This window comes from Rattus norvegicus, chromosome 10, assembly GCF_036323735.1.
Source record: "Rattus norvegicus strain BN/NHsdMcwi chromosome 10, GRCr8, whole genome shotgun sequence".
Lineage (NCBI taxonomy): Eukaryota > Metazoa > Chordata > Mammalia > Rodentia > Muridae > Rattus > Rattus norvegicus.
This window is the reverse complement of record NC_086028.1, coordinates 83,906,858-83,931,440: the sequence shown is the minus strand read 5'-3', so window position 1 is coordinate 83,931,440 and position 24,583 is coordinate 83,906,858. Positions and strand designations below refer to the sequence as shown.

The window sequence follows — 24,583 nt, the reverse complement described above, 5'->3', positions numbered from 1 at the left end:
AGGTCAGTCTGGCCCTATCTAGTGGGTGGGGGTTTTTCCTGGACAGATGCTTCTTCCTCTCTAAGGAAAGGAAAATGAGTCATGTGACAGTGCTCCTTTCAAGGGCCACTCTCCCACTGGGAGGGAAGGACTTCATTCTAGGGGTAGCCTTGGAATGAGTGCGTCCAATGAAGAATGATCCTGTTGCCAAAGGGCCCTCAGAAAGGATCCTAACTTCCCAGTCCCTCAACCCCAAAGCCAAACCATCTCAAACTTTTGGAAAACTTCTACACACTCAACTCAAGGAGGAGCTGTGTGTCAGGTGAGCAGTAAGGTCTAGCCTGGGACCACTCCCAGGCATAGGCTGGGGCCCAGCTATTTTACAAATCTCATTGTAAATGAAGAAAGAGGGACACCATTCCCTAACATCCACTCTCCCTCCGTGTCCTTATTTCATCTTTTTTTAAAAAAAAAAGCAAAAGTAAAAACAGAACAAAATACACTCTGTACAAAGACTGGTCTGGATGAAAGTGCAGCCCCCTGTTGGGATGCATGTGTCTCAGTCCTAGTGGCTTGTCCTGTTCCCAGGATGTTCCCTCCAGACCTCTTCCCTTCTAGGCTGAGCTTTCCTCAGTCCTCAGAACCAAGAGAGCCAGGCCAGGCAAGAAGCCATGGCCATGATACCCACTGGACCCTATAGTCTGTCAGGGCAGGGTCTGTAATCCAGAGGCCGTCCAGTGCCATCTCTCCCAGCCAGGCAGGGCCCTCTTAACCACTCAGGATTCAAGCAGCAAGGAAAGGTTCCTCGGGGCAGGTTCCTGGTAGAGCCGTCTGCCCTGGATGTAATGTGGCCAGAGGACCCTCTCCCTGCTTTGTGGCGATGGAGACCACAAGTCAGGCCTTCCCCACTCTGAAAGCACAGGACGTCTGCACACGTCTCATACAGGTACATCCAGGCCTAGGTACTCAGGGTTCTCTGCAGTGGGGGTCCCTTCAAAGTTACTTGGTGGAGGCCCCTGCTCCGATGAGTTCTGGTCCCAGTAATAGAGGTTGTCAAAGGCTGGGCTGAAGGCAGGAGAAGGGTGGGGCGGAGAGGCAGTGCCTTCTCTCGGTACTAAGTATTCAGGGTTCTCCACAGCACCCCCGAAGGCAAAAACGTCTTTGACAACCCCATTCTTCCCAGGAGAGAGAGTCTTGGGTCTTTCTAGAGTAGCACCAGCAGGCCGGACAGGAGGCAGAGGACCCTCTGGGGTTAAAGGAGGCTGAGGCTGAACCTCTGATTGGTTCACATACTCTGAAGAGAGAAGAGAAGTTGTTAGGGAAAGGGTCCAAGATCTACCTGCCCCACCACTGCCCCTCAGTAGGTGTGGCCTGAGGGTTCTCAACTGCCCGCTCCTCCCAATCTCTTGGGCCTGGATTCCATACCGGGCTGGGGGCTGCAGGCCAGGGGAGCAACATAGCCATCAGTCTCGGGGGGCAGAGGTAATGTGGGGTCCTCGCTGTACCGCTGTAGAGGGCTGAGGTCATGTGGAGAGAGGCTCTGCAGCCCTTTGGTTACCCCCATTGCCAGGTCACCATCAAACACATCGGAGCCAGCCCCTTCCGAGGGAGCCAGTGGAGATCTGGGGGGCCCTTCTTCCGAGGGCTCCAGGCCCAGTGTCAGCTCACCACCTCCACTCTGGGGTAAGAGAAGGTCATGATAGGAGCTGCTCAAAGGCGTGGGAGGGGAACAGCAGGGTCCCAGGAGAGAAACACAGGTCACGGTGGGAACAGTGATGGAGAGAATGGGGTCCCAAGGGTTGGAAAGCAGCCATGGTAATAGAATCTTCAAGAAAGGTGAAGGTGGGGGAGCCTTCTCTTCCGACATGGGTACTGACCCTGGTGGACGAGCTGCGGTGCCTTCTATGGGCTGTGCTCCCAGTGCCTGGGGTAGGGTCCGGGGAGAAGAATCCCTGCTGGGGCACCAGATACTCTTCAGCGTCTACCAGGTCACCCATGTCATCATCTTCCAGCAGTGAACGGTAGAAGGTACTGTCCATGGGGCTGGATGGGCCCAAGTCCTCGTTCTAGGAAGGAACGAGACACAAGCTGTCTCTAAGCCCTCCCTGCCTGGTGCTTAGCTCCCTGGAAGGGTTCTAGGCTTAGGCTAGAGGTGCAAGCCATCTCTGAAAGAGGAAGGAGGCTGTCAGAGCAGGAATGGTGTGGGAAGGCCCAGTACCTGGATGACCACAAAACGCTGGGGGTCCCTCGCCATACGTGAAAATTCTGACACCAACTCCCGGAATCTCGGGCGACATTCAGAGTCAATCATCCAACCTAGGGCAGGACAAAGTTCAGCGTCCTTGTCCCAGGGGCCTAGACAACCCTTACACGGCGGAGCATAACTGGCCTCTGGGGTCTTGAGGCAGAACCCTGGGACATTTCTAGGGTCCCCCTTTACACTGGCATCTCTCTTCTTAACAGCCATCCCCTTGCGGGACTTCTGTGAATAGGGAAAGCCCCTTTGAGGCTCCCCCAAGGACACGAGCCCATCCACATCCCATTCTTTATTTCCCCCAGTTTGTAAGTGCCCACGCGGGTCCTACCACCCTTCCTCTCTGCCTGAGATTCAGCCCTGCCACTCACATTTGACCATAATCATGTAGACATCAATGGTGCAGATTGGAGGCTGAGGTAGGCGTTCTCCCTTCTCCAGCAAATCAGGGATCTCCCGGGCTGGGATTCCATCGTAAGGTTTGGCCCCAAAAGTCATCAGCTCCCACACAGTCACTCCTAAGACAGACAGGTATCAGGAGTTGGGGAACAGAGGAAGTCTGGGTGTGCAAAGGGAGGGGCTGTGCCAAGAGGTACAGTCTACCCATTCTCCTCATTCCCCAGGTGGCCAGAAGAGCACACAGGGTAGACATGAACAACCTTCCTCCTCTTCCCTCCATTCTCACCCTCATTGTTCTGTCACCCTGTACCACACCCTGCTATGGCTTCTCATCCAGCCCCCTCTGTCACCAGCCCTGCGTACCATAGCTCCACACATCACTCTGATGGGTGAACCGGCGTCTGAGAATAGATTCCAATGCCATCCATTTGATGGGCACCTGGGAATGCAGAGCAAAGAGTCCTGACTGGGTGTGGTAGGAGGTGACCCTTCTCCAAGTTCTCCCAAAGGCCTGAGACCCATCCAGCCCACACCCTTCTGCTCCTCCAACCTTGCCCCCATCTGCATGGTACTCTGTCTCATCAATGTCCAGCAGCCGAGCCAGCCCGAAATCTGTAATCTTGACGTGGTTGGGACTCTTGACTAGCACATTCCGGGCAGCCAGGTCCCTGTGTACAAGCCGCACGTCCTCCAGGTAGCTCATCCCCTGGACAGAGGGCACCAGTGTGGATCGTGAGTCTAAATCTCACCTTAGGGACACTCCCACCTCATCCTGGCCCCAAATGAAGGCAGGGACTTGCACCCAAAGGATCTCCAGAGCCAGCAACCCCTAAAGCACATACCTTGGCAATCTGAACACACCAGTTGAGCAGGTCCTGGGAGCCTAGGCGACCTCGGTGTTCTCGGACATGGTCCAGAAGGCAGCCGTAGGGCATAAGCTGTGTCACCAGCTGTACTGTGGATGTCAGGCAGATGCCCAGGAGGCGGGACACATACGGAGAACCCACACCAGCCATCACATACGCTTCCTGCAGACGAGGGTACAAAGGGATACAGGAAGCCACCTACTTCCATCCACTCTCCTCTCCCAGAGACCCTCACCCATCCCTCACTGGCTACAACCAGAGCCTCCAGACTAGGAAGGTTAAGAGTCAAGGTTTAGGGGCTTCTATCTCAAACCCTGATGAGGAGAAAGCAGCCCAGATCTGCACCTGGGAGCTCCTCACATTCCCAAGGGGGAGCATGAAGGGGAGGGGCTTCTCACATTCCCAAAGGAGACAGTGAAGGAGGGGAAGGTCCTCACATTCCCAAGGGGGAGTGTGAAGGGGGATCACATTTCCAAGGGGGAGCCTGAAGGGGGTCTTCTCACATTCCCAAGGGAGGCCGGTGAAGGGCTGGGGTCCTCACAATCCCAAGGGAGAGGGTGAAAGGGAGGCTCCTCACATTCCCTAGAGAGGAGGGGCTTACATCTAGAATTTCTTTGTTGGCTTTAGGAGATGTGTTTTCTCTCAACACCTTGATAGCCACGGGGATTTTCACATTCTCCCCATCTGGGATCCAGATGCCCTGAGCAAAAAGAAAAGGACTTGAATCAGGCTCCCCAACAAGCCATTGAAGAGTAGCCTCCAGCTTGGCTCACTCCTGTCTCTTGACCCTGCCCCTCCCTTAGATCCACCCATGCCAGAACCTGGTCCCTCCTGACCTTGTAGACAGTGCCAAAAGCTCCTGATCCAAGCACCTTCACCTTCCTTAGCTCCGTCTCTTTTAGGATCCGCATCTGAGCCTGGTTGGGCATTGCTCCGCTGGGCGTCAGCGGCTCCACTAACTGAACAGAGAGGGTAGTAGGTAGGGTGAGTGCTGAGTATAAGCTGTAAGTCCGAGGGGGGCACTAGGAGGCCCTCACCATGCCTCACCTCAGTTTCCTGCAGCAGCCTACGCATCGTATACTTCCGGATCTTCTGTCTCCTTCGTTTGATTAGGATTCCAACGACCACCACTAAGATCAGGAACAGCAGGACGCCCACTACAGTTGCAATGATGAATGTCACCGGGCTGGAAACAGAGCCAGAGTCAGAGATTAGGGGCTAGTCTGAGGAGGAAGCTTGGAGAGACCCCCATGAAGGGACAGGAGTGTTCCTGGGCTCCAAAACTTCATGGGAGAAAAATGCATCAAAGGCCTTGTTAGTCTGCACTGTGCAGCCCACCCCCAGGGGCTTCTGCCACACAGGAAATAGGGTCTAGTAATATGTACCCCAAGACTCTCAGGTACTAGTCAAAGCATTCTTCAAGGAGCCTTGCAGTCGCAGGTTCCCATTACCAGGACCTTTATTTCTCCATGATATAATTGTCTATGATTCAGCTCATCTTGGGGCACACAGGGTCCCTGGATTCTCATGAGACCATTATTGGTTGGTATACTTAGTTTTGAGGCTACCTCACGAATAGCCCAGGCTGGCTTTGTATTCACAATCCATGTGCCTCAGTCTCCCAAGTGCTGGGGTTACAGGTGTCTGCCACATGTCCGGGCAGAACTCATTCTTGTCATCCTTGCTCCCTGAAACCCCATCTTGCTCTGCATGAGGCCTGTCGTTAGAGCCAGCATCTAATGTTTGCCTCACAGGCGAACAGCATACCCTAGACTGCTTTTCTCCCTTCTACCACTCTCCTCTGACAAACCAGAGTCCCATGGCCCAGGGGTCAAGAACTCTACCCTACCCTCCAGATCTGTGTATCTCACAACTTCAGTTTACACCCCTCTGCACTGGTGTGGCTCATAGCACACACCAGAGAGTTCTTAGCCACCCTCGATTTACATGACTCTCCACCTGAGGGCACAAAAAGCACAATACTCCATCCTGGAAGCTTCTAGCTGCCCAGCTAGAATACTCTCAGGCTCTGCACGCTGTCACTGCATCCCTAGGGAACTACATTTCCCAGCATCCCTTACCCCACAGCATCCTGAGCAGGACTATCCACTTGTTGAAACAAAAGTTAATAGAGAAAGAACGGGACTAAGGAGAGAGGCACATGCAGCATGCTGGTTAATCTCTCTTCATTACTGACCACCGAGGCCAATGAAGGAGTCGGGGGTGCGGGGGTACCTCTGGGGGCCCACCTGGCTCTCTGCTCTGCTGGGCAGCCTCGTTCATCCAGATCCACACAGCTGCAGAAGAGAGAGAGAGTGCCATCATCAAACCTGGGGACAGGCTCCGGGGGTGGGCGTGGCAGGATTACTCCATGTGACAAACAGAAACAGGGCTCCAGGTCACCAATTTGTTCTGTACCAGCCCACAAGAAGATTCCCTCTCCAGTCTGGGAGCCCACCTCCCCTGCATTGCTATAACTTCCTGTGCTGAGAGCAGGAAGCACTATTAGGGCGGGAAGGTCAGCTAGCCCCTCCACAAAAGAGGCCTAGGGTATATGGTACATGGAAGGAGAGTTTGAGGAGATCTATTAAACACACCGGGGCAGGGCTACAAGGAAAGGGTCTACAAGGTCCTGGCATCCATCTCCACCCACCAAGCAGTAAAATATCAACAGTTCTGCCTCAACAGTCGGTACTACCATGCCAACACCAGGTCACAAGAAGGCATGCACACAGACGCCCCTTTGTGTGTAGAGCTGAACAGCAATGGGCTGGTTTAAAAAAAAAAAAAATCAGGCCTTACTAGAAGAGGAGGAGCCTAGTCTTACTGCAACTTGATATGCCATCTGAGAGGAAATGGAGGAGGAATGGATTGGGGGTTGGAGGGGCTGAGGGGAGGGGAGGAGGGAAAGCGGTGGTCAGGATGAAATAAATAGGCAAGTGAGAGTGACATCCCTCAAACAGGGCCCGTCCTGAGCGACATGCTCTGAACTGAGACGTTTGTAGAGGGGTAGATGGAGATGCCCTTGTAGGAGAGGATGCGGAGCCAAGTTTCACCCCCCTGAAAGAGCAGCGAGTGATCTTAACCACCTCTCCAGACCCAAATGTGTTATTTTTGTAATTAGAAAAGAGATATAAGGGCTGGAGAGATGGCTCAGTGGTTAAGAGCACTGACTGCTCTTCCAGAGGTCCTGAGTTCAATTCCCAGCAACCACATGGTGGCTCACAACCATCTGTAAAGAGATCCGATGCCCTCTTCTGGTATGTCTAAAGAGAGGTGTAGTGTACTTATATATAATAAATGAATAAAAAAAAGAGAGAGAGATAAAAATTACACCTCAGTATAAGTTAAACCAGCCTCATATTATCGCACCCTTCTCGTAATACGCTCTAAAGAGGCTCCTGTCATGAAGACCCTCTCTTCTACTGAAGAGACTCACTCCCTCCACTCACGAGTGGGTGCAGTTGATGGGGCACGGCTGGCATATGCCCTCCTCATCCGGGTACTTCCAGATGGGCATGTAGGAGAGGTCCGGTTTCACACCACTGGGGCAGCGAGCCACACAGGAGGACGAGTCCTTGTAGTGGGCGCAGGCTGCACACTGATCAGCCTCCTGGACAGACAGGAAGGGTTTGTGAGGGTTTAGGGCTGCCATCCCTCTAGCAAAAGGACTGGGCCCTGTGTCCCCGAATCAGAAACACTGCCTCCCAGTTACTGGAGTAAACATCCCTGCTCTTTACAAGGAAGTGGAGGCACCCGGAGAGGGACGTGCATCCCCTAAGGTGTGACAAGTGACAGCCATTATGTACAAAGGTTTTATTTCATGCTTGGGCACTGCGCCAAATCCTATTTAATTCTGTTCTCACCACACCCCAACCAGGTAGGGACTATTACAACATTCACCTTATAGAAGGGAAAACTGAGGCTGGAAACATGGCCTGCATTTGGTCCTTAGCATAGCCACTGCCAAGGACACAGGCCTTCTTGGAACCTTGTCCCAGGCTGAAAGGGCTCCAGTGTCAACAGCAGGAAGAGGTAGCCCAGAGTCCACAGCACAATGTGAGCAGCCCCCAGTCCTCCAGTCCCCCAGTCCTCCAGTCCCCCAGTCCCCCAGTCCCCCAGTCGCCCAGTCCCCCAGTCGCCCAGTCCCCCAGTCGCCCAGTCCCCCAGTCCCCCAGTCCCCCGTCCCCCAGTCCCCCAGTCCCCCAGTCGCCCAGTCTTGGCCTCCCTGATCTTCCCTGCTCTGTCTCTCCAGGCCTGAGTGGAGTCCTTCTCTGGGAATATTTCACCCGGCAGCAACCTCCTGGTCCCTCAGCCTGCCCCTCCCTCAGCCCTGAGCCCACCAGCACCTCACCGATCCAAAGCAGGTCTCTGAGCTGTTTTGAGGCTGACACTCGGGGTGACACGGCAGACAGCGCTTGTCACTCACATACTCCCGGGGGAGCCTGAGAGAGAGGCGGGTGTAGTAAGGAGTTGGTCGGTGGGGGTTGCCCCCGAGTACCCCTCCAGCCACCCACTCCTCTGCAGCTCATACCCCTTCCATACTCGGCACTCCTCCACACACTCCTGGCCCCGAAGGAAATGACTGCAGTTGACACACTGGGTGGGCCCTGGCCCCCAGCAGTGCCCGTGGGCACACAGTGAGTTACAGACCAAGCCCTCGAGACCTGCAGCGAGGAGAAAAGCAGCAGACGGAGGTGTTTGGAGAGGCTCAGGTCTAAGGGAAAAGGCTATGAGCTTGTCTCCAGGCTGAAGGGTTAAGGACTGGTGCTGGGACATGCAGGTTCAAGAAAAAGGGAAGGGGTTGGGGGGATGTCTGGCAGCACAGACGACACAGCTGAAGCCATGCTCAAGACTAAGCCGTCCATAGGCAGGCAAAGAACAGGGCTGTAGCCCGGCCTGATGGTGCACACGCCTTTAATCCCGGCACTCGGGAAGTAAAAGCAGGTGGGTCTCTCTGAATTTGGAGGCCAGCCTGGTCTACAGAGTGAGTTCCAGGACAGCCAGGGCTACATAGTGAGATCCTGTCTCCAAACAACAACAGGGCTCGGACACGAGGTTTGCACCGGCCGCACCGGAGAGGCTGCTGACAGAGGCTCCTGATACTCCTCTGTACTGACCCTCAGTGCTAGGCTGCCTGTCTTACCACAATCCTCTTCCGGCCGGTTCCCACTGTGGAGCAGGGCCTGATGTGGGTTCCGGAAGAGCTGGTCCCAAGGTACAGTGTGTACAAAGCAGAGATGGGCGTTGCGGTGAATCAGAGCCAATCCACTGCCCAGCTCCCGCAGTGAGCGCAGCCCCAGCGAGTGGATCCCCAGGCCTTGCAGTGTCAATGAGTACGCGCCACTGTGGAAATGGGGTTTCCAATCTCAAGAAGGTACCTACTCTAGGCCCACTTCTGATCACCGAGGGGCCACAGGGTATGTAGCCATGCCTCCTAGGCTTCCTTTCCCTCCCACTTACTCGTGGAGAATCCGTCCCCGAATGATTCGAAGGTTCTGGAAGACACTGAGGTCACGGAGACTGTCTGGCCATGCTGAGATGTACAGGTAACCTGCAGGCCGAGGGGGGGATGGGTATGTAGAAAGGTCCAGAACTCCCAGCCCCCTCGGAGGAGGACAGACAGACAGCCCACCTGTGATCTCCTCCAGGGTTTCGAACACTTGGAGCTGCTCAGGCCTCAGCGGAGCAATGCCGGAGGAGGGGTCCCTAGAAGGATCCGGAGGAGTCAGCGGAGCCCCGAAAGGCCTTGGCGACCCCCTCTCCACCCTCACAGATGCCTTCACTCAAAGCCTATCAACTAGGCTGTTCCCATCCGAAGACTGAAGCCTAGGGTCAAAGTCTGGCGCAGTAATATTTGTGTCCTTTGGTCTAGAAGTCTTATTTGTGGTATATCCTGCATGGACACTGGCTTCACTTCCCAGAGGCATAAACAACCTGAACTGTTTGTAGGAACGACATCTGAACAGGGTGCTGTTAACATAAAACCCTGATCCCCGCAGATTCTAAAATACGAACACAGGGGGCGCTCAGCATCCGTCAGGCGCCTGTCCCAACTATTAACTTTCTATCTGACTCTAACCACCTTGAGCACAGAGCCATGCCGGTCCTCCCTTTACACGGGAGGCACTGAGGCGTAGGAAAGAGAGGAGGAGGCAATGAGGCTAAGCAGTAGGGCTCAGCCCCACGAGCCTGAGGACCTGCGTTCCATACCCCGGAACCACAGCATCCACAGCGGCAGGCAGATCTTCAAGTTTGAGGCCAGCCTGGTCTACTGAGTGAGTTCCAGGGCTACACAGAGAAACCCTGTCAGGAGGAGGAGGAAGTGGAGTAGGAGGAGGAAGTGGAGGAGGAGGAAGTGGAGTAGGAGGAGGAAGAAGTGGAGTAGGAGGAGGAAGTGGAGGAGGAGGAGGAAGTGGAGGAGGAAGAAGTGGAGTAGGAGGAGGAAGTGGAGGAGGAAGAAGTGGAGTAGGAGGAGGAAGTGGAGGAGGAAGAAGTGGAGTAGGAGGAGGAAGTGGAGTAGGAGGAGGAAGTGGAGTAGGAGGAGGAAGTGGAGGAGGAAGAAGTGGAGTAGGAGGAGGAAGTGGAGGAGGAAGAAGTGGAGTAGGAGGAGGAAGTGGAGGAGGAAGAAGTGGAGTAGGAGGAGGAAGTGGAGTAGGAGGAGGAAGTGCAGGAGGAAGAAGTAGAGGAAGAGGAAGAGGGAGAGGAGGAGGAAGAGGAAGAGGAAGAAGAAAGCAGCAGCAGCAGCTCATGTGTGATGCTGAGCTTGTGATCCCAGCACTAGAGATGTAAAATCAATTCCTCATGTTCCCTGGTCATGGCTGTAGCCTGTTTTAGTGAGCTCCAGGCCTGAGAGGGACCCTATTTTGAAAAACAAGGTGGATGGCTCCTGAGGGAGTCACACCTAGACTGTCCTTTGAACACAGACAGACACACAGACAGAGACACAGAAAAAGAGAGAATAACAGTCAGATAGACAGACAGACACATAGACACAGATACAGAGAGAATAACAGACAGATAAGAAAGACACACAGACAGACACACAGATACAGAGACAGAAAGAGAGAGAAAATAACAGATAGACACAGATACACAGAGAAAATAACAGTCAAATAGACACACAGACACAGGCACAGATACAGAAAGAGAGAGAACAACAGATAGACAGAGACAGACAGACTGACAGACTAAGGTGGGTTTCAAACTCAAGCCTGGGCTCTGTCGCTTGTCTTTGCTGCCTCCCGTTCTGCAGCTATTGTAAGATTGAGTCAGCTTGAGGTCTGGAGAGATGGCTCGGCAGATAAGAGTATTGGCATCTCTTTCAGAGGATCCGGGTTCAATTCCCAGCACCCACATGGTAGCTCACAACTGTCTCTAACTCCAGTCCCAGGGCTTCTGACACCCTCGCACAGACAAACATACAGATAAAACACCAATGAGCATAAATTTAAAAAAAAAAAGTGAGCTGGAGAGATGACTCAGTGTTTAAAACTGCTCTTCTAGAGGTCCTGAGTTCAAATCCCAGCAATCACATGGTGGCTCACAACCATCTGTAATGGGATCTGATGCCATCTTCTGATGTGTCTGGAGACAGTTGCAGTGTACTCATATATAATAAATGTATAAATCTTTAAAAAAAAGATGGTACAAATCCAGATATTTAAAACAAAACAAAGCAAAACAAAAAACAAAAAAGAGGCACCCCAACAAAAGCCGTCATGAGCAATTCCCCAAAATGAGGGGTACATGGCAGTTTCCATGAGCTACCTTCCCCAGTCTAAGCTGTCACCCTGTGTCCAACATACAGAAAGCCTGGAGGAACACACGCAATGTAAACAATGTCCCCTCTGGATGGTTTGATCACCACAGTATGTCCATGACTATGGATTAAATGATATTTATACAAGTGACCTCCAACCCCATGTCCCTGACCCCCTCGGGTCTCCCACCTGCCTGATGTGGATTCTTGGCCTCAAACTCTGGTCCTCCCTGGCACCACCTCAGGCCGCTTCGTACCCTTACCCATCAAAGCTCTCCGGCAAAAATGCCAGGCTCCCAAAGATCTTCTTGCAGCCATCAAACTCCTGGACATTGTCACTGGTGATGGCCCTCGCCCCTCGAAGGTGCTCCATGCCCAGACCATAGCACACTGAAGGAAAGGGTGGTGAAAGGGGCCACCTCAGCACCACATGGCACACAAGACACCTGTCTGCTGTCCCCTCCTGAAGTGACAAGCCTCTTCCCTATGCTGACAAAGAGAAACCCAGGAGGCTGATCTGGAGAGGGACAAGTGATGATAGCAGGAGACGGGAGTCTAGGCGAGAGCTGGGTGGACCAGGCTGGTCTTGGAATGGGGCTGGGTACCTCGAGCACAGGGCTTGCTGCATTTCTCACAACGCTGTGTTCCGTCCTCAGCTGTGACCTCTTGGTTATTCGGGGGACACACCAGAGTGCAGGATCCCACTTCCGTAGACAGGTAGTTGTCTGTACAGATTTGGGGATACACGTCCATTTGTGGCCTAGCCTCTGTCCAGCCAATCACGATCGAGGCTGCGACGCCCAGTTCTAAGAACACTACCCACCAATACTGGAAGGCCCTCCCTGTGCATGTGAACTCGACAACCATTTGCTCCTTACTATGCATTATGCCAACAGCTGTTATTTGCACTTTGCAAAAAGGGAAATCAGGACGCAGAGCTATACAAGCCACTCCTATCGTTGTGCTACTAAGTAACAGAACTGGGATTTTTTTTTTTCTTTAAGGAGTCCTCACCATGCAGCTGAAGATGATTTTGGAACCCTAAGCCTACTACCTCTACCTTCCAAGTGTCAGGGTGACAGGTTTGTGTCACCCAGGAACATGGACTTGGACCAAACAATCTGACCACCTCTCCACTTTGTCCTCTCACCTTGACCAAAGAGAAGCGTAGCCAGACCCTAAAGGCCCCACCCCACCTCCCATAATAGGAAGGAAAAGAAGGTCCCCAGGTCCAAGTCCAGTCCCTAAGGTCCACAGTGCTTAGGGTCACTGCCACACGAAGCCTACTCTATGCAGACGGAGGAACAAGACACATTTAAAAGAGTATTTAGTCCAGCCTAGGCATTGCTCTCGAAGATTCACCAATATTAACTCATTCAGACGTGGGGTTGGGGATTTGGCTCAGTGGCAGAGCGCTTGCCTAGGAAGCGCAAGGCCCTGGGTTCGGTCCCCAGCTCCGAAAAAAAGAACCAAACTCATTCAGACGTTACACAATTATTAGGACTGGACAAATAGTGCCCCTATTTTACAGATAAAGAAACTGAGGAAGTGGAAAGCAGTAAGACAGTAGGGGACAGGTTTCAAATCTAGCACTCCAGGTCCCAACTTTCGCTGCCTCCTGTTATGTAGCTGTTAAACAGATGAGGTAAAAACCTAGGAGTGGCAGCATACATCTGTAATCTCAGCCCTTGGCAGGAGCAAGGCGGGAGGATCAGAAGTTCAGTGTCATCCTCGGCTATGCAGTAAGTTCAAGGCAAGCCAGGCTAAGCTACACGGGATCCCGACTTAAAAGGGATTGGGGGAGACGGGCAAGGCAGAGACAGGAGGCTCTCTATGGATTTGAGGCCAGCCTGCTATACTCAGTAAGTTTTAGGACAGCCAGGACTACACAGTGAGACTCTGTCTAAGACAAAACAAAACTAAAATCAACAAACAACAAATTCGAGAGCTAAAGAGATGGTGAAAGGGGCCGCCTCTTTAGGCCCAGGGTCAGTTCTCAGCACCCCACATGGTGGCTCACAGCCACCTGTAACTCCAGGTCCAAGAGATCGGATTCCCTCTCTTCCGACCTCCATGGGCAACGCAGGCACAAGGCGTAGACATACACACAGGCAAAACACACACTCGACATAAAATAAATATAAATGAAATACTTTTTTTAAAAACAAAAGAGTAAGGCTCTCGCTTCGGCAGCACACGTACTACAACGGGAACAACACGGAGAAGATTAGCATGGCCCCTGCGCAAGGGCGACACACAAATTCGAGAAGTGTTCCATATTTGGAAAGAGAAAAAGGGTAAGACACCCAGCCTTGAGAGTCATGACCAGCCCTCCAAGGGGCACAGGTTACTCACAACAGGCTCCCTCTTATACAAGCCACCGTCCCTAGCCACGGCATTGAAAGGATGTTTTTCTTCCCAGTACTCACAGGGGCAGGTGGTCACGCAGCTGGCACCAAAGGTGTAGCGACCCTCAGGGTTGTGCATGGACTCAAAGGTGTCTGTGTTGTAGGTGACGAGGGCTGGGCAGTGCAGCTCACAGATACCACTATGATTGAAGTGGAGGCAGGCCTGGCAGAGACAGGCCGCTGGTGGTCACTGGGATGTTTCCACCTGTGCGCCAGTGGCATCCGGGCAGGGCCGGGAAAGATGCCCACCCCTTGCGTTCTGGAGGGTTGGCCCAGGGCACGCACACGTACCAGGCAGTCAGAATGCTTGGGGCCCGTGCAGCCTGCGGCACACTGCTCATGGCAGCAGTCAGTGGGCAGCCGGCCCTTGCACCGGGCACAACCACTGGTACAGATGGTGCCAGTCACTGTTGGTGGAAGGACTGGGTGAGAGCTGGGTAGGGCCTGGACGGCACCAGACCCTTAGCATCACGGCCTTCTGGGAGACATCTCCCAAGTAAGTCAGTCCGCTACTCCCAGCCATCCACCTGCCCCAGCCCCAGCCCCAGACACCAGGGCTCCCTCCGACTCACAGATCTGACAGTCTTCCGGACTCTCACCCCAACAGTGATTGTCTTTGCAGGCGGGGGCACAAGGTGGACCTGTGGACAGAAGCAAAAGGGAGACAGTCAGGGAGGAAGGCAGGGAAACGGGGTGGAGGCAGGGAGGGAGCTGAAGGGAGAAAGGCAGCGAAGGAGGGAAGCAGGGAGAGAAAAGGAGGCTGAGAGGGAGGCAGAGAGGAGTGAATGGTGGGAGGAACATGTGAGCAGGGCCCAAGGGCAGCACCGTAAGGGGCCTCAGGAGGTGAAGGTCCTGCCTATTGGTAGGGAGATGACCCTGTGACCAGAGCAAGGACAGGAAAGGGGGGTGGGTGGCTGAGACGGGCCATATGATAAGAGTCTGGGTCACGTGGACACGGCTTACAGGCCCGGGAACGATTGGTGTCTATATCGACAGGAGCCAGTTGGTTATTCTTGCGGAAGACGTCCTTCCACAAAACCATGTCCTGGTAGCAGAGCTGAGGGTTCCCACGGATCAAAACTCCTCCCTTCAGGATCTCTGTGGGGAAGGCAAATAGTCAGTCCCCTCCTGACCACCCTTGGGGCCTCCTGACTTCCCTGTGGGGAAGTTGGGAGCTCCCCACTTGCCTTTCACCTCACCCTATGCACACTGTGTGGGGGTAAACAGAGAGGCTCTGAGGCAGGGGAATAGCTCAATGGCATCCAGCCCATACCTAGGATCAATCCCCAGCACAAGAACCACAAGATCATCCCTGGAGTCTGAAATCCCGCTTCACTGCTGACTGACTGCGTGACCTTGCATGCCTCGGATTTCTCCTCTGTGGAGTGAGCCTAACACTGCAGAAGGCTGGTCGTGGCAGGCCGGGGATTCCAGCGCTAGGGAGCTGAGGCAGGAGGACTGCTTTTGGGATCAAGGTCAGCCTCGGCTATGTAGTGAGATCATGTCTCAGAACCACAAAACCAGAAAACCAAAATAAACATAGCAGAAAAGAAACCCTTGAAGGCTTAGTAGCAGGACTTCCAGGACTGTGGCAGGACTGAAATTGGAGCCAGCATGTACAGCGCCGGGTAGCCTTGTTGGGACACTGTCAGCTCTGGGTTTGTCACTTACAATTGCACAGGCTGGTCACTGCATACTCTGACACAGCCACGATGGGGAGAAAAAACAGCCTCATCTCTAATAAAGAAGTCGTGGACTCCATGCAAGCCGCATCTTCCCTGAGGGGGAGGGGACCAAACCCAGGGCCCTGCACACGCTAACCTCAACACCGTGACACTGAGCCAACGGCAAACCTTCTCTTTCTAACCCTCATAGGGGTGAAAAGAGAGGGACGCTCAGCCTGACTGCATGGTGCCTGAACCATACTGCTAATCCTCGCAGAGTCGCTCCACAGACAGAACGGCTCGGTCAGCAACCAAGGACCGTGAAAGGCACCTGTGAGACTTCGAAGCTGCAGCTCCCGCAGCCCCTCTGGGGTTCTGCCTGGGGTGGAGGCGGCGACATTGTCCTGAGGATCTCGGTTGTCTAGCACAGCCAGGGCATACTTGTCCTCAAAGAGCTGGGTCCCTCTCACGATGCGCAGCCTTTGCAGTGGGACGCGCTTCACCTGGTTGTGAGCGATGAGCATGTAACCCTGAACTTCCTGGATGTCCTGGCGGGAAGGGCGGGGATGGAGAGTGAGGTGGGGCTGGGCTTGAGAAGCACCCATACCTCGCAAAGCTTAAGGGTAACCCAGGGTTGGGGCCACTCACTGAGCAGTCTCGACCCCTCGTAACCAGGATGGAACCCTAGGCTATTCCTCACTGGCCTCTCACCAGATTCTTGTCTGTCTGATCAGGACTGATAAGCCCGTGCCCCACCTCTCGGCACATCTCAGGAGGGCCTGTACAAGATGGCGTCTGTGATTTAAACAGACCCAAGTCTGCTCCTCGAGAGACACCACTTCGGGGGCCTGTGGTTACAACCCAGTGGGCTCTCCTCTCTCTCCTACATATAACCCTCCCTCCTAAGTATTCTCTGGCATCCGTCACAATGGTGGGTCAGGGTGTCTGCTAGTCCAATAAATAGAGAAACGGGCCTGGAGGAGTTTAAGGGTCTAGACGGCATCCACAGGGCTGGACCTGGAACTTAGACCCCTAAAGGGAATAGTGACGGGAACAGCTGGCCCACGGTCAGTCACTACAGAGCAAATCAACTGGTGCTCCCGATGGAGGAGCCACAGGAGAGAGACTACGAGGAAGGGGGAACCCCTTCCTCACACACCTCGACTCGAGTCTCACCTGCAGGAATGAGAGGCTGGCATTGGCAGGCACGTAGGTAAGCTCCAAGTTGCCCTGCACTACCTGACAGCCCTGGTACAGGTGGCGGAGCATGTCCAGGTGGGTCTCAGGACTGGCAGGGAGCCGCAACTTCATGTCTGTGCCGGTACACACTGATGGAAGGGAGGGTGTGGGTCAGGATGCTGGCCGTGACCCTCTCCAATCTAGTGACCTCCTCCACACTCACTCCCTGGAGTCATGTCACCTCAGACAGGGAGAAAGCATGGCTGACAGCCTTTCCTCCCACACCTCTGCATCCATAGGGCCTAGAGCAGAATGCTCTTCTGTCTGGGAAAGAGTCAGCAAGCTGGAGAGAGGGCCTCCTGTAGCAGGGTCACCTTGGACAGCCAGAGGGGCCCTAATGTGTCAGCTCCTTGGGGCTTACCACCCATAGCGGGTTTTAGCAGGCAAAGAAAGCCTCCCATTGTCCCAGAACTGAGGGTGAAAAATCCCCGAAGAGAAACGATGATGAATCAGACCCCTCTGGGTACCCCCATCCGTCTTCCCACACACACAAACTCAGGGCATTCTCCTCCTGCCATTCCAACACACCCACATGTCAACTTCCCTGATCAGGACAACTGCCCCCACAGTGCCACCCAGAACATGGGCAAACAGGGTTGTCAGGAGTCATTGCCAGGACATAAGGGTAGCAAGGGACCTGGTCATCATCTTTGGAAACCATCCACATGGAGAAGAAAAGCCTGGGACACCAGCAAGGGGACCTGGCTGCAGATCCTAACCAGGGCAAGACACTCTGCAGGTTACTACACTGGTTCTCTCACCTTCCTCCTAGGGCAAGGCTCCAGAAGCAGCTGGCAGAAGGTATGTCACGAAACTCCTGCCACAAGGGCACTACTCTGTGTACCTGCCCGGTGTCAACTATCAGCCAAAGGGGTCCCCAAAATACACTGCCATTCCTAGCCTGCCTGACCCTCAGGCTGGTGTGCTACTCCTCCCATTAAGTCCTCAAATAGGAGAAGCTACCCCTCAGCTAGGGGGCTCCAGGTAGCAGCTGGCAGCAAGCCTACCAGCAGGGGAGAGATTAAAGTGTCCAGTTAAACTTGTTTTTCTGCTCCGGTGAGAAGATGAATCACCCTGTGCGTCTTGCCCAAGAGGTTGTGGGGGGAAGGCGGGTGGAGGCTGTCTTCACATACAAAGGCCCACGGGTACCTGAGCTGCTGACAGAGACTCCCTATAGGTTACCGCTTTGCCTACCAGTGACTGGGTGCAGATTCAAGGGACAGTACAATGACCAGTCTTGTGGTCAGACTTTAGGAGTCCTGCTGTCCCAGCTATGAGGAGCTTAAAGCCAAATCCCAGTTATTTTCTTGCCTCCAGATTTGAGGAGGGCTTGCAGGGCAAAGGCTACCCTCAGTGGCACCGAACCTTCTCGTCGAGAGCCTCTTCTCCAGGAAGACAGGGAAGGAAGCAAGGAGGGAGGACGGGAAGAATCAGAAATAGAACTCAAAGGCTCATCCCTTGGATGGAGGGGAGACAGCCAGGCCTACCCACCCCACACCGCACCCACTTGCACCCTACCCTCTGTCTTCTTGCTCAGGCCCCCCCCCCCACGCACACACGCCCGCCCCACCAAGAAAAATGGGAGCTAGGGGTGGCAGCCAAGCCCAAAATAACGTCCTGCTGCCAGGACCTCCCCCAACACGGAAGCCTCAGCTGCTTATGTGCACAGCTGTCTCCCAGATCCCAGGTCCAGCCAAGCCGGGGACAGGGATGGCACAGTCGGAGTAGAGGCCCACCCTCTGTGGCACTTTACCCCTGCAGCCCTCTGCTGCCTCATCTCCGAGGCAAAGGACACCAGCTGCGGTAGCTAAGCAAAGGGAAACAACAGCAATCGCCATGGTAACCGAGCTGAGTACCTACTGTATACTTCAGAGACTGAGGCTACTGCCTCTATTTTACAGAGAAGGAAACTGATCCTTCCAAGGTCGTACCGCAGGCTCAGCAGTATACCGCTTGCAGAGCGTGCGCAAAGCCCCGCATTCCAATTTCAGCAACACAAAGCAGGCCAGAACCACATATAACATCGGAGTGATAGAGGCTTAATTAGAATCCAGGTTTCCACAGTTCCCCTGTTTCTTCCATTAAACCTTACCAGACTCATGCACGCACACACAAACATACCACACATACACATACATGGACACACCACACACACATACACATACATGGACACACCACACACACACATACACATACATGGACACCCCACACACACACACACACACACACACACACACACACACACACACACATATACATGGACAAACCACAAACACATACACATACAGGGACACACCACACATACATACACATACATGGACACACCACACATATATGGACACACCACACACATATACACATACATGGACATACCACACATACATGGGCACACCACACACACACATACATGGACACACACACACATGGACATGGACACACCACACACACACACACACACACACACAAACATATATAGCATACATACAGATACATGGACAAACCACACACACATACACATATATGGGCACATTGCCCACACACATACATGGACACACCACACACTCAGATACATGGATATACAACATACACATATACACCATACGCACACATACACATACCAATGCCACACCCCCCACAAACATAAAACACAATAATAATTCTCCAGTGAGACCAATAAACACAGAGGCTCAGGCAGGGCAGGGTGGCTGGGCAGGGCAGGGTGGCTGGGCTAGGCAGGAGGTCAGAAAGAGTGGCAGCCACACCCCACTAGCCAGTTTGTTTATCTGATTTGTGGTTGGTTTGAGTAAGAGTCTTAAAGTGTTTGTAGACAGGTGGGAAAATTGGTACCCCGAGACCTCCTCCAGGGGAGCTCAAAGCTGCCAGCTGACACCCCCCACGCAAAAACACACCATGCTGACATACAGCCAAGAAAGCCTTTGGACCCCTTCCAAGTCTCGGCCTCCCTCCCACTCCCCACTCTTTACCAAGCTCTCCCCACCAGCTCTGACCACAGTCCCCATAACTATCCTGTCCCAAGAATTTCAGGGTGGGGCAAAAGGCTCTAATTCTTCACGGGATCCTCTTTGCCACCAGGACTGGTGTCCCCTTCAGAAACCCCATCTTCCAACTCTTGGAGACAAATGCAGTGTCAAGCAGGGCCATCACAGAGCGAGGCCACGGCCAGTGACTGCTGGATAAGCATCTACTGGAGGGAGGAATGAATGAATGAATGAATGAGTGTGAACACCATCTAGTGAAGCGCTTCCAAGCTGAAAACAACAGGTACCCATCCCTCTGCTCAGTGCTGACCCCAGCCCTTTGGGTCCCTCCTGCTGAACACTAGTAACCAAGGTTTAACTCCTAGTTTCAAGCTTCTCTTCTCCTGTGGGTTCTTGTCTCCCAACTGGTTCACACTGTGTCCTTTCTTGTCTTCACTGGCAGCAGCACTGAGGAGAGAACCCAGGACCTCCTGCATCCTGGGCCCCCAGCTGCTATCTGGCTTACAGTGTGAAAGCCAGAATTTTCCTTTGGTGTTGATAAACCCTGCCAGGAAACTACCTACATCCCCAAAGCTCCCCAAGCAGGTCAGAGGCCAGAGCTCACTCAAGTGACATCAGGACTCCCTTGCCACACACACCTGCTCTAGGAAGCTGGTGTCGGAGTGGAGTTTAGACTCTGGGTCTTTTATCCAGAACCTTGGCTCAGCCACTCTTGCTTGGGCTACAGGAAGGATATGCTCAGACCTCCAGGGCAGAAGCTAAATAAGACTGAGCTCTAAGCCCAACAGCGACTGTGACTTAGTTGGCCCCTCCGTGAATATTTACTGACCTCAGTTTGGCAGTAACAACTCTCACTCCCCTCCGAGGGCCCTGAGCGCTAAAGGAGAGGAGGAAGAGAAGCATTCAGTAAATATAAGGACGCTCTGTAAACAGACCCGCAGCAAGCCCAAACAGCAGCTTTAACGACTCCCTCTCTAACCGCCTGAGGACAGAGGTCCCCTGCCAATCCTCTGCCTGACTGGTGGCCTAGCAAATCACAGAACTGTCACTCCCTGAGACCCCTGAGAGCTCTCCACAGGGGAAAGGAAAGGGATTCTCCTGGGATCAGTCCTTCACTCAAGGGCAGACACACCTTCCCTGGATCCTCCTTTGCTTCCCAAGCCCAGCGTGGGCTCCACTAGTCCTCTGGTTTCCACTTTAACTACCCACTTCATTCCCATGGGTCTGTATGTCCTGGTGGTCTCTGCACCTTCCTGCCCTCCATTCCTGGCACTATCGAGGGCCCAAGAGAAAGGCTAGCATGTGCTGCACACAAACTCTGCAGCCAGGAAGGCACCCCAGGACCCCATCTCGGGGTACCTTCTCCAGCCTGGGATAGGGGTTAGGAAGGCCACACTGAGTAACAGAAGAACACTTTTCTGTGTGACTGCCCGGCTGCCATGAGGCTTTCCTAGTCCATTCCTGTTTGATGACTACAACTCTGACCACCTCTAAAGGCCCCCCCGATACGTCTCTTCACTTCTCTGAAGTAGAGCTTTTTTCTGTACACACCTGCTCCACAGGACAGCGCAGAGAGGGCACAATGCCATCTACGAAAAGGGATCTGCTGTGTAGGAAGCACACAGAAGTTTTTAGAACGGGAGAGACGCACTTAGAAGGATCTGGGTAGTTACAGGAGAAAAGAGAAAGACCTTCCCATTTGGTTTTGAAATGCGGTATATTTTTCTTTTCTCTTGTTAGGGTTTGTTTTATTGGATGTGCGTGAGTATTTTGCCTGCCCTTGTGTGAACACTACACACATCACGCCTGTGGAGGTCAGAATTAAGCATCAAAGCTCCTAGTAGTGGAGTTACCGGTGGTCGTGAGCCACCGTGTGAGAACTGGGACCTGAGAGACCCCCAGGTCCTCCTCTGCAAGAGGAATCTCTTTCGTCCCTGTATAGCAAAAGGTAGGAGGGGCTCGGAGAGAATCATACTAGAATTGAAATAGATATAAGCCTTGCAAAGGTAAAGACCTGTGTTTACTGCGTTTTGCAAAACCTTAAGTACATAGAAGCCCAGCAACATCTTGACTCTCTGGGCCTCTCCATATCTCCTTTCCCCTATACACCTGCCCAAGACCGGTTCTGAGGTAGAACCCGGAGCTCGAGGCAGCGGATGGTGCACTGCCTTTTTTTTTTTTTTCTTTCTTTTTTTTTTTTAAAACCATTCCTGGCAAGACAAACCGTCTTACCCCTCTGCACCTAGCAGTGCATCTGAAGGGATGACGTCTCAGCAGCCCTCCGCTCTGTCTGGCGAGCAGACCCCTCCCCCTCCTGCTCCACAGCACAGAGCAGTTCAGTCCTGGCCAGCAGCAGACCCAACTCAGGGCAAGGGCCTAGCCTCACTCTTCCCAACGGAAAGTCAGAAGGAAGGCTGGCCTCCTGAGAAACTGAAAGGAGACTTCAATCCCAACAAGGCAAGGGGCATCTCCCAGTGTTTACAACAGATAGAGCCCAGAACCTTGAGGGAGTTCCTAGAGAGGGCAGAGTTCATCCCGTGTCCCCAGGTCAGCAGAGAGATTGCTATTTGGCAACAGAAACCCGGACGGACGCACGAACACATAACCATCATAAACACCTCAGACATACAGGGGTATCCCACAGAAAGCACAGGGTGTACTGATAGAATGGGGGCCGGAGGTCGGGGCATAGATGGTGATACCCCACCAGCCTCCAGGCTCCCTGGCCTCTGGAAAACATCTACTGCTCCCAGAACCTGTTTTCTGCATCTTCAGTACAGCCCACTGATTAGGGAAGCCGTGTCCCCACTGTCCTGGTAGACTCGCATTTCTGTGACTCATATCTCATATCCTGTGGCTGGTCACACTGCCTGGGGTCCACCGCTTATTCTATGATACTTCATTTCCCCAGCCCAGGTTTTCACCCTGGGACAATGAGAAAGCTACTAATGTTTCCACTGTGGAGTTGTTCTCAGTACAGAAGAAGGAATGCGTGCAAACCGCCACCCACGGAGCCTGGCAGAGCTGACCCACAAGGAGTGACTATCGGCTTTTACGCTTATGGTAGAACTGGACATATGGGTCGGTATACACACTGCCGGGTCACCCTCCCAGCCCCCAACACACAGACAGAGGCAAGAAAACAACCTCTCTGTCCACCCTTAGCTGACCTGACTTCTTTTCGATGCCCTCCCCGCAAATGTCCAGGAACCCTTCCGACTTTACTGTACGGAAGCCGGAAAAACACAAGACCACCCTTCAAGAGCCGAGCTTTCCCAGAATCCCAAAGCACACAGTACTTAAGCTGGCTCTATGGAAATTTGTTCAGAACAGGTCTGTGGAGTATGCAGCCCAGTGGTAGAGGGCTTGCCTAACGCGCGAGACCGGGATGGAGGGTGGGGGTGTCCCATCCCCAGCACAGAAGAAAGAGAAAGAAAAACTGTTCAAAACAAATGCCTGCCCCTCCTCCCCTGCTCCCCCAAATCCCAGACACCGTCAGAGAAGCAACTCAACGCGGACCCGCCACTCGGTCCTCCCTGCTCCACAGGACGGGTTACTTTCCCCCACCGCCCCCTCCACGGCGACCCCGCTGGAAGCTGGAGTAACTTACTAAACCCAAAGGGCCGAAGGGGGTGGGGAGGGGGAGGGGCGGGGCAGAAGGGACCCCGAAGGCATCCTCCCCAGTCCGGTCCGGAGGCGGAGGCTGCCAACTGGAGGAGCTGAGAAAGCGTGAAGGGGCTCTGAAAGGGGGAAACAGGCGCACGCACGCACAGCGCTTCACACACCCTCCGGAGGAAAACTTTCGGACCAGTTTCAGAGAACTTTGCCGAGGAGTTCCCGGAGTCTCCTGGAGTCCGGGAAGCTCCGGTGTGGCCAGAAGGGGCCGGTCTGGACTTCCAGTGTGGTCCTCCGAGTGGCTGTCCCATCCCCAGCTGCTCCGATCTCCTCCGGGCCGCGGTGCCGGCAGCCGGAATCGCCCCATCGCCCCGGACCTCCCGGCCGTAGAGCTCTCGGAGCTCCGCGGCTCCGGCCGCCCGTGGGCGCAGCCACAGCGGCCAGAGCCCTTCCCAAGCCAAGACCCACCTTGGGTGCCCGCGATTCCGGGGGGCAGGAGGGCGAGGAGGAACCCCCAGCGGCACCAGGCCGCCAGCTCCATGATGATCATTGCGGCTCCGGCCCCATGGCTCAGGCTGGACCAGGCTGCGGGCGCGGGGCGCGGCGAGGGCAGGCACAGGCGCGGCGCCGGAAGGGGCCGCCTGGGAAGGGGCGCTCCTGGGCTCCGGGTCCCCAGCGGCGGGCAATCTCAGCTCCACAACTTCACGCCGCACTTCCTCGAGCAGCCCTCCTCCTCCACCTCCTCCTCCGCCCGTGATTGGGAGCCGCGCGCTCTCGGCTCGCCCCCCCACCCCTCCAACTGCATTCCAGCAAGACTGGGAGTGGCTGCTCCCAGCTTCACTTTCTCCCTCCCGGCGCAGGCCTGGGTGCGCCGTGCCCTGTGCCCCGACGCCTAGCTTGCTTGCTTGCTTGCTTGCTTGCTTGCTTGCTTGCTTGCTTGCTTGCTTGCAGTTCTCATCCACTTCCTAAAAGCACAGCATCCCTTTACCCGTCTTTGCAGTCTCCGGTTTTATCTTGAACACTCCTGGGACGTTTGCATCACCCTCTTGATATCAAATACTGGGTCTGCCGCCACATCCTCAGGTAAAATCGACAGCCTGGGAAGAGGATGTGTTGTGTTAACTGGTGACTTCCAGGACGCTCTGGGATATCAATTCTATACTTTTGGGTATCTCCAGCCTGATCTTAGAGGAACCCACAGAACTAAGAGGAGACAGTCACATGGGGTTGGGGATCTCGGTCCTCGGAAGAACAGCTTCGCCTGTTTCTTTTTTTTATTTTTTTCTCTTTTTAAGACTTATTTTTATTTCAAATTATGTGTATTCATATGTGGGTTGGGGGGGTGTCACATAAGTGCAATTGTCCACGTAGGTCAGAAGAGGAAGTGGGAATCCCCGA

General features: G+C 54.0%; 1 protein-coding gene and 1 non-coding gene across 4 annotated transcripts; one reads left to right on the top strand and one right to left on the bottom strand.

The window, feature by feature from the left end:
* Positions 1 to 75: 75 nt before the first annotated feature.
* On the bottom strand, positions 76 to 23,950 carry Erbb2 (erb-b2 receptor tyrosine kinase 2). Of its 3 annotated transcripts, none has more exons than NM_017003.2 (27): positions 23,654 to 23,840; positions 16,509 to 16,660; positions 15,664 to 15,880; positions 14,632 to 14,766; positions 14,241 to 14,309; positions 13,960 to 14,075; positions 13,690 to 13,831; positions 11,866 to 11,985; positions 11,524 to 11,650; positions 9,134 to 9,207; positions 8,962 to 9,052; positions 8,645 to 8,844; positions 8,033 to 8,165; positions 7,853 to 7,943; positions 6,951 to 7,111; positions 5,748 to 5,795; positions 4,546 to 4,684; positions 4,335 to 4,457; positions 4,100 to 4,198; positions 3,475 to 3,660; positions 3,183 to 3,338; positions 2,996 to 3,071; positions 2,605 to 2,751; positions 2,198 to 2,295; positions 1,857 to 2,045; positions 1,405 to 1,657; positions 76 to 1,273 (listed from the first exon to the last, which is right to left on the bottom strand). In NM_017003.2, exons 1-27 carry the CDS (start codon positions 23,733 to 23,735, stop codon positions 918 to 920), a joined length of 3,780 nt encoding a protein of 1,259 aa, NP_058699.2. In that variant the 5' UTR covers positions 23,736 to 23,840; the 3' UTR covers positions 76 to 917. The 3 variants fall into 3 exon arrangements, with proteins under 3 accessions (NP_058699.2, XP_038941104.1, XP_038941105.1); XM_039085176.2 differs by lacking the exon at positions 23,654 to 23,840 and adding an exon at positions 17,333 to 17,484 and having other exon boundaries at positions 419 to 1,273; XM_039085177.2 differs by lacking the exons at positions 8,033 to 8,165; positions 8,645 to 8,844 and having other exon boundaries at positions 419 to 1,273; positions 23,654 to 23,950.
* LOC120095358 (U6 spliceosomal RNA) lies at positions 13,438 to 13,544 on the top strand. Its single transcript, XR_005490837.1, has one exon. It is a non-coding gene; the product is annotated as a U6 spliceosomal RNA (small nuclear RNA).
* Positions 23,951 to 24,583: the final 633 nt, after the last annotated feature.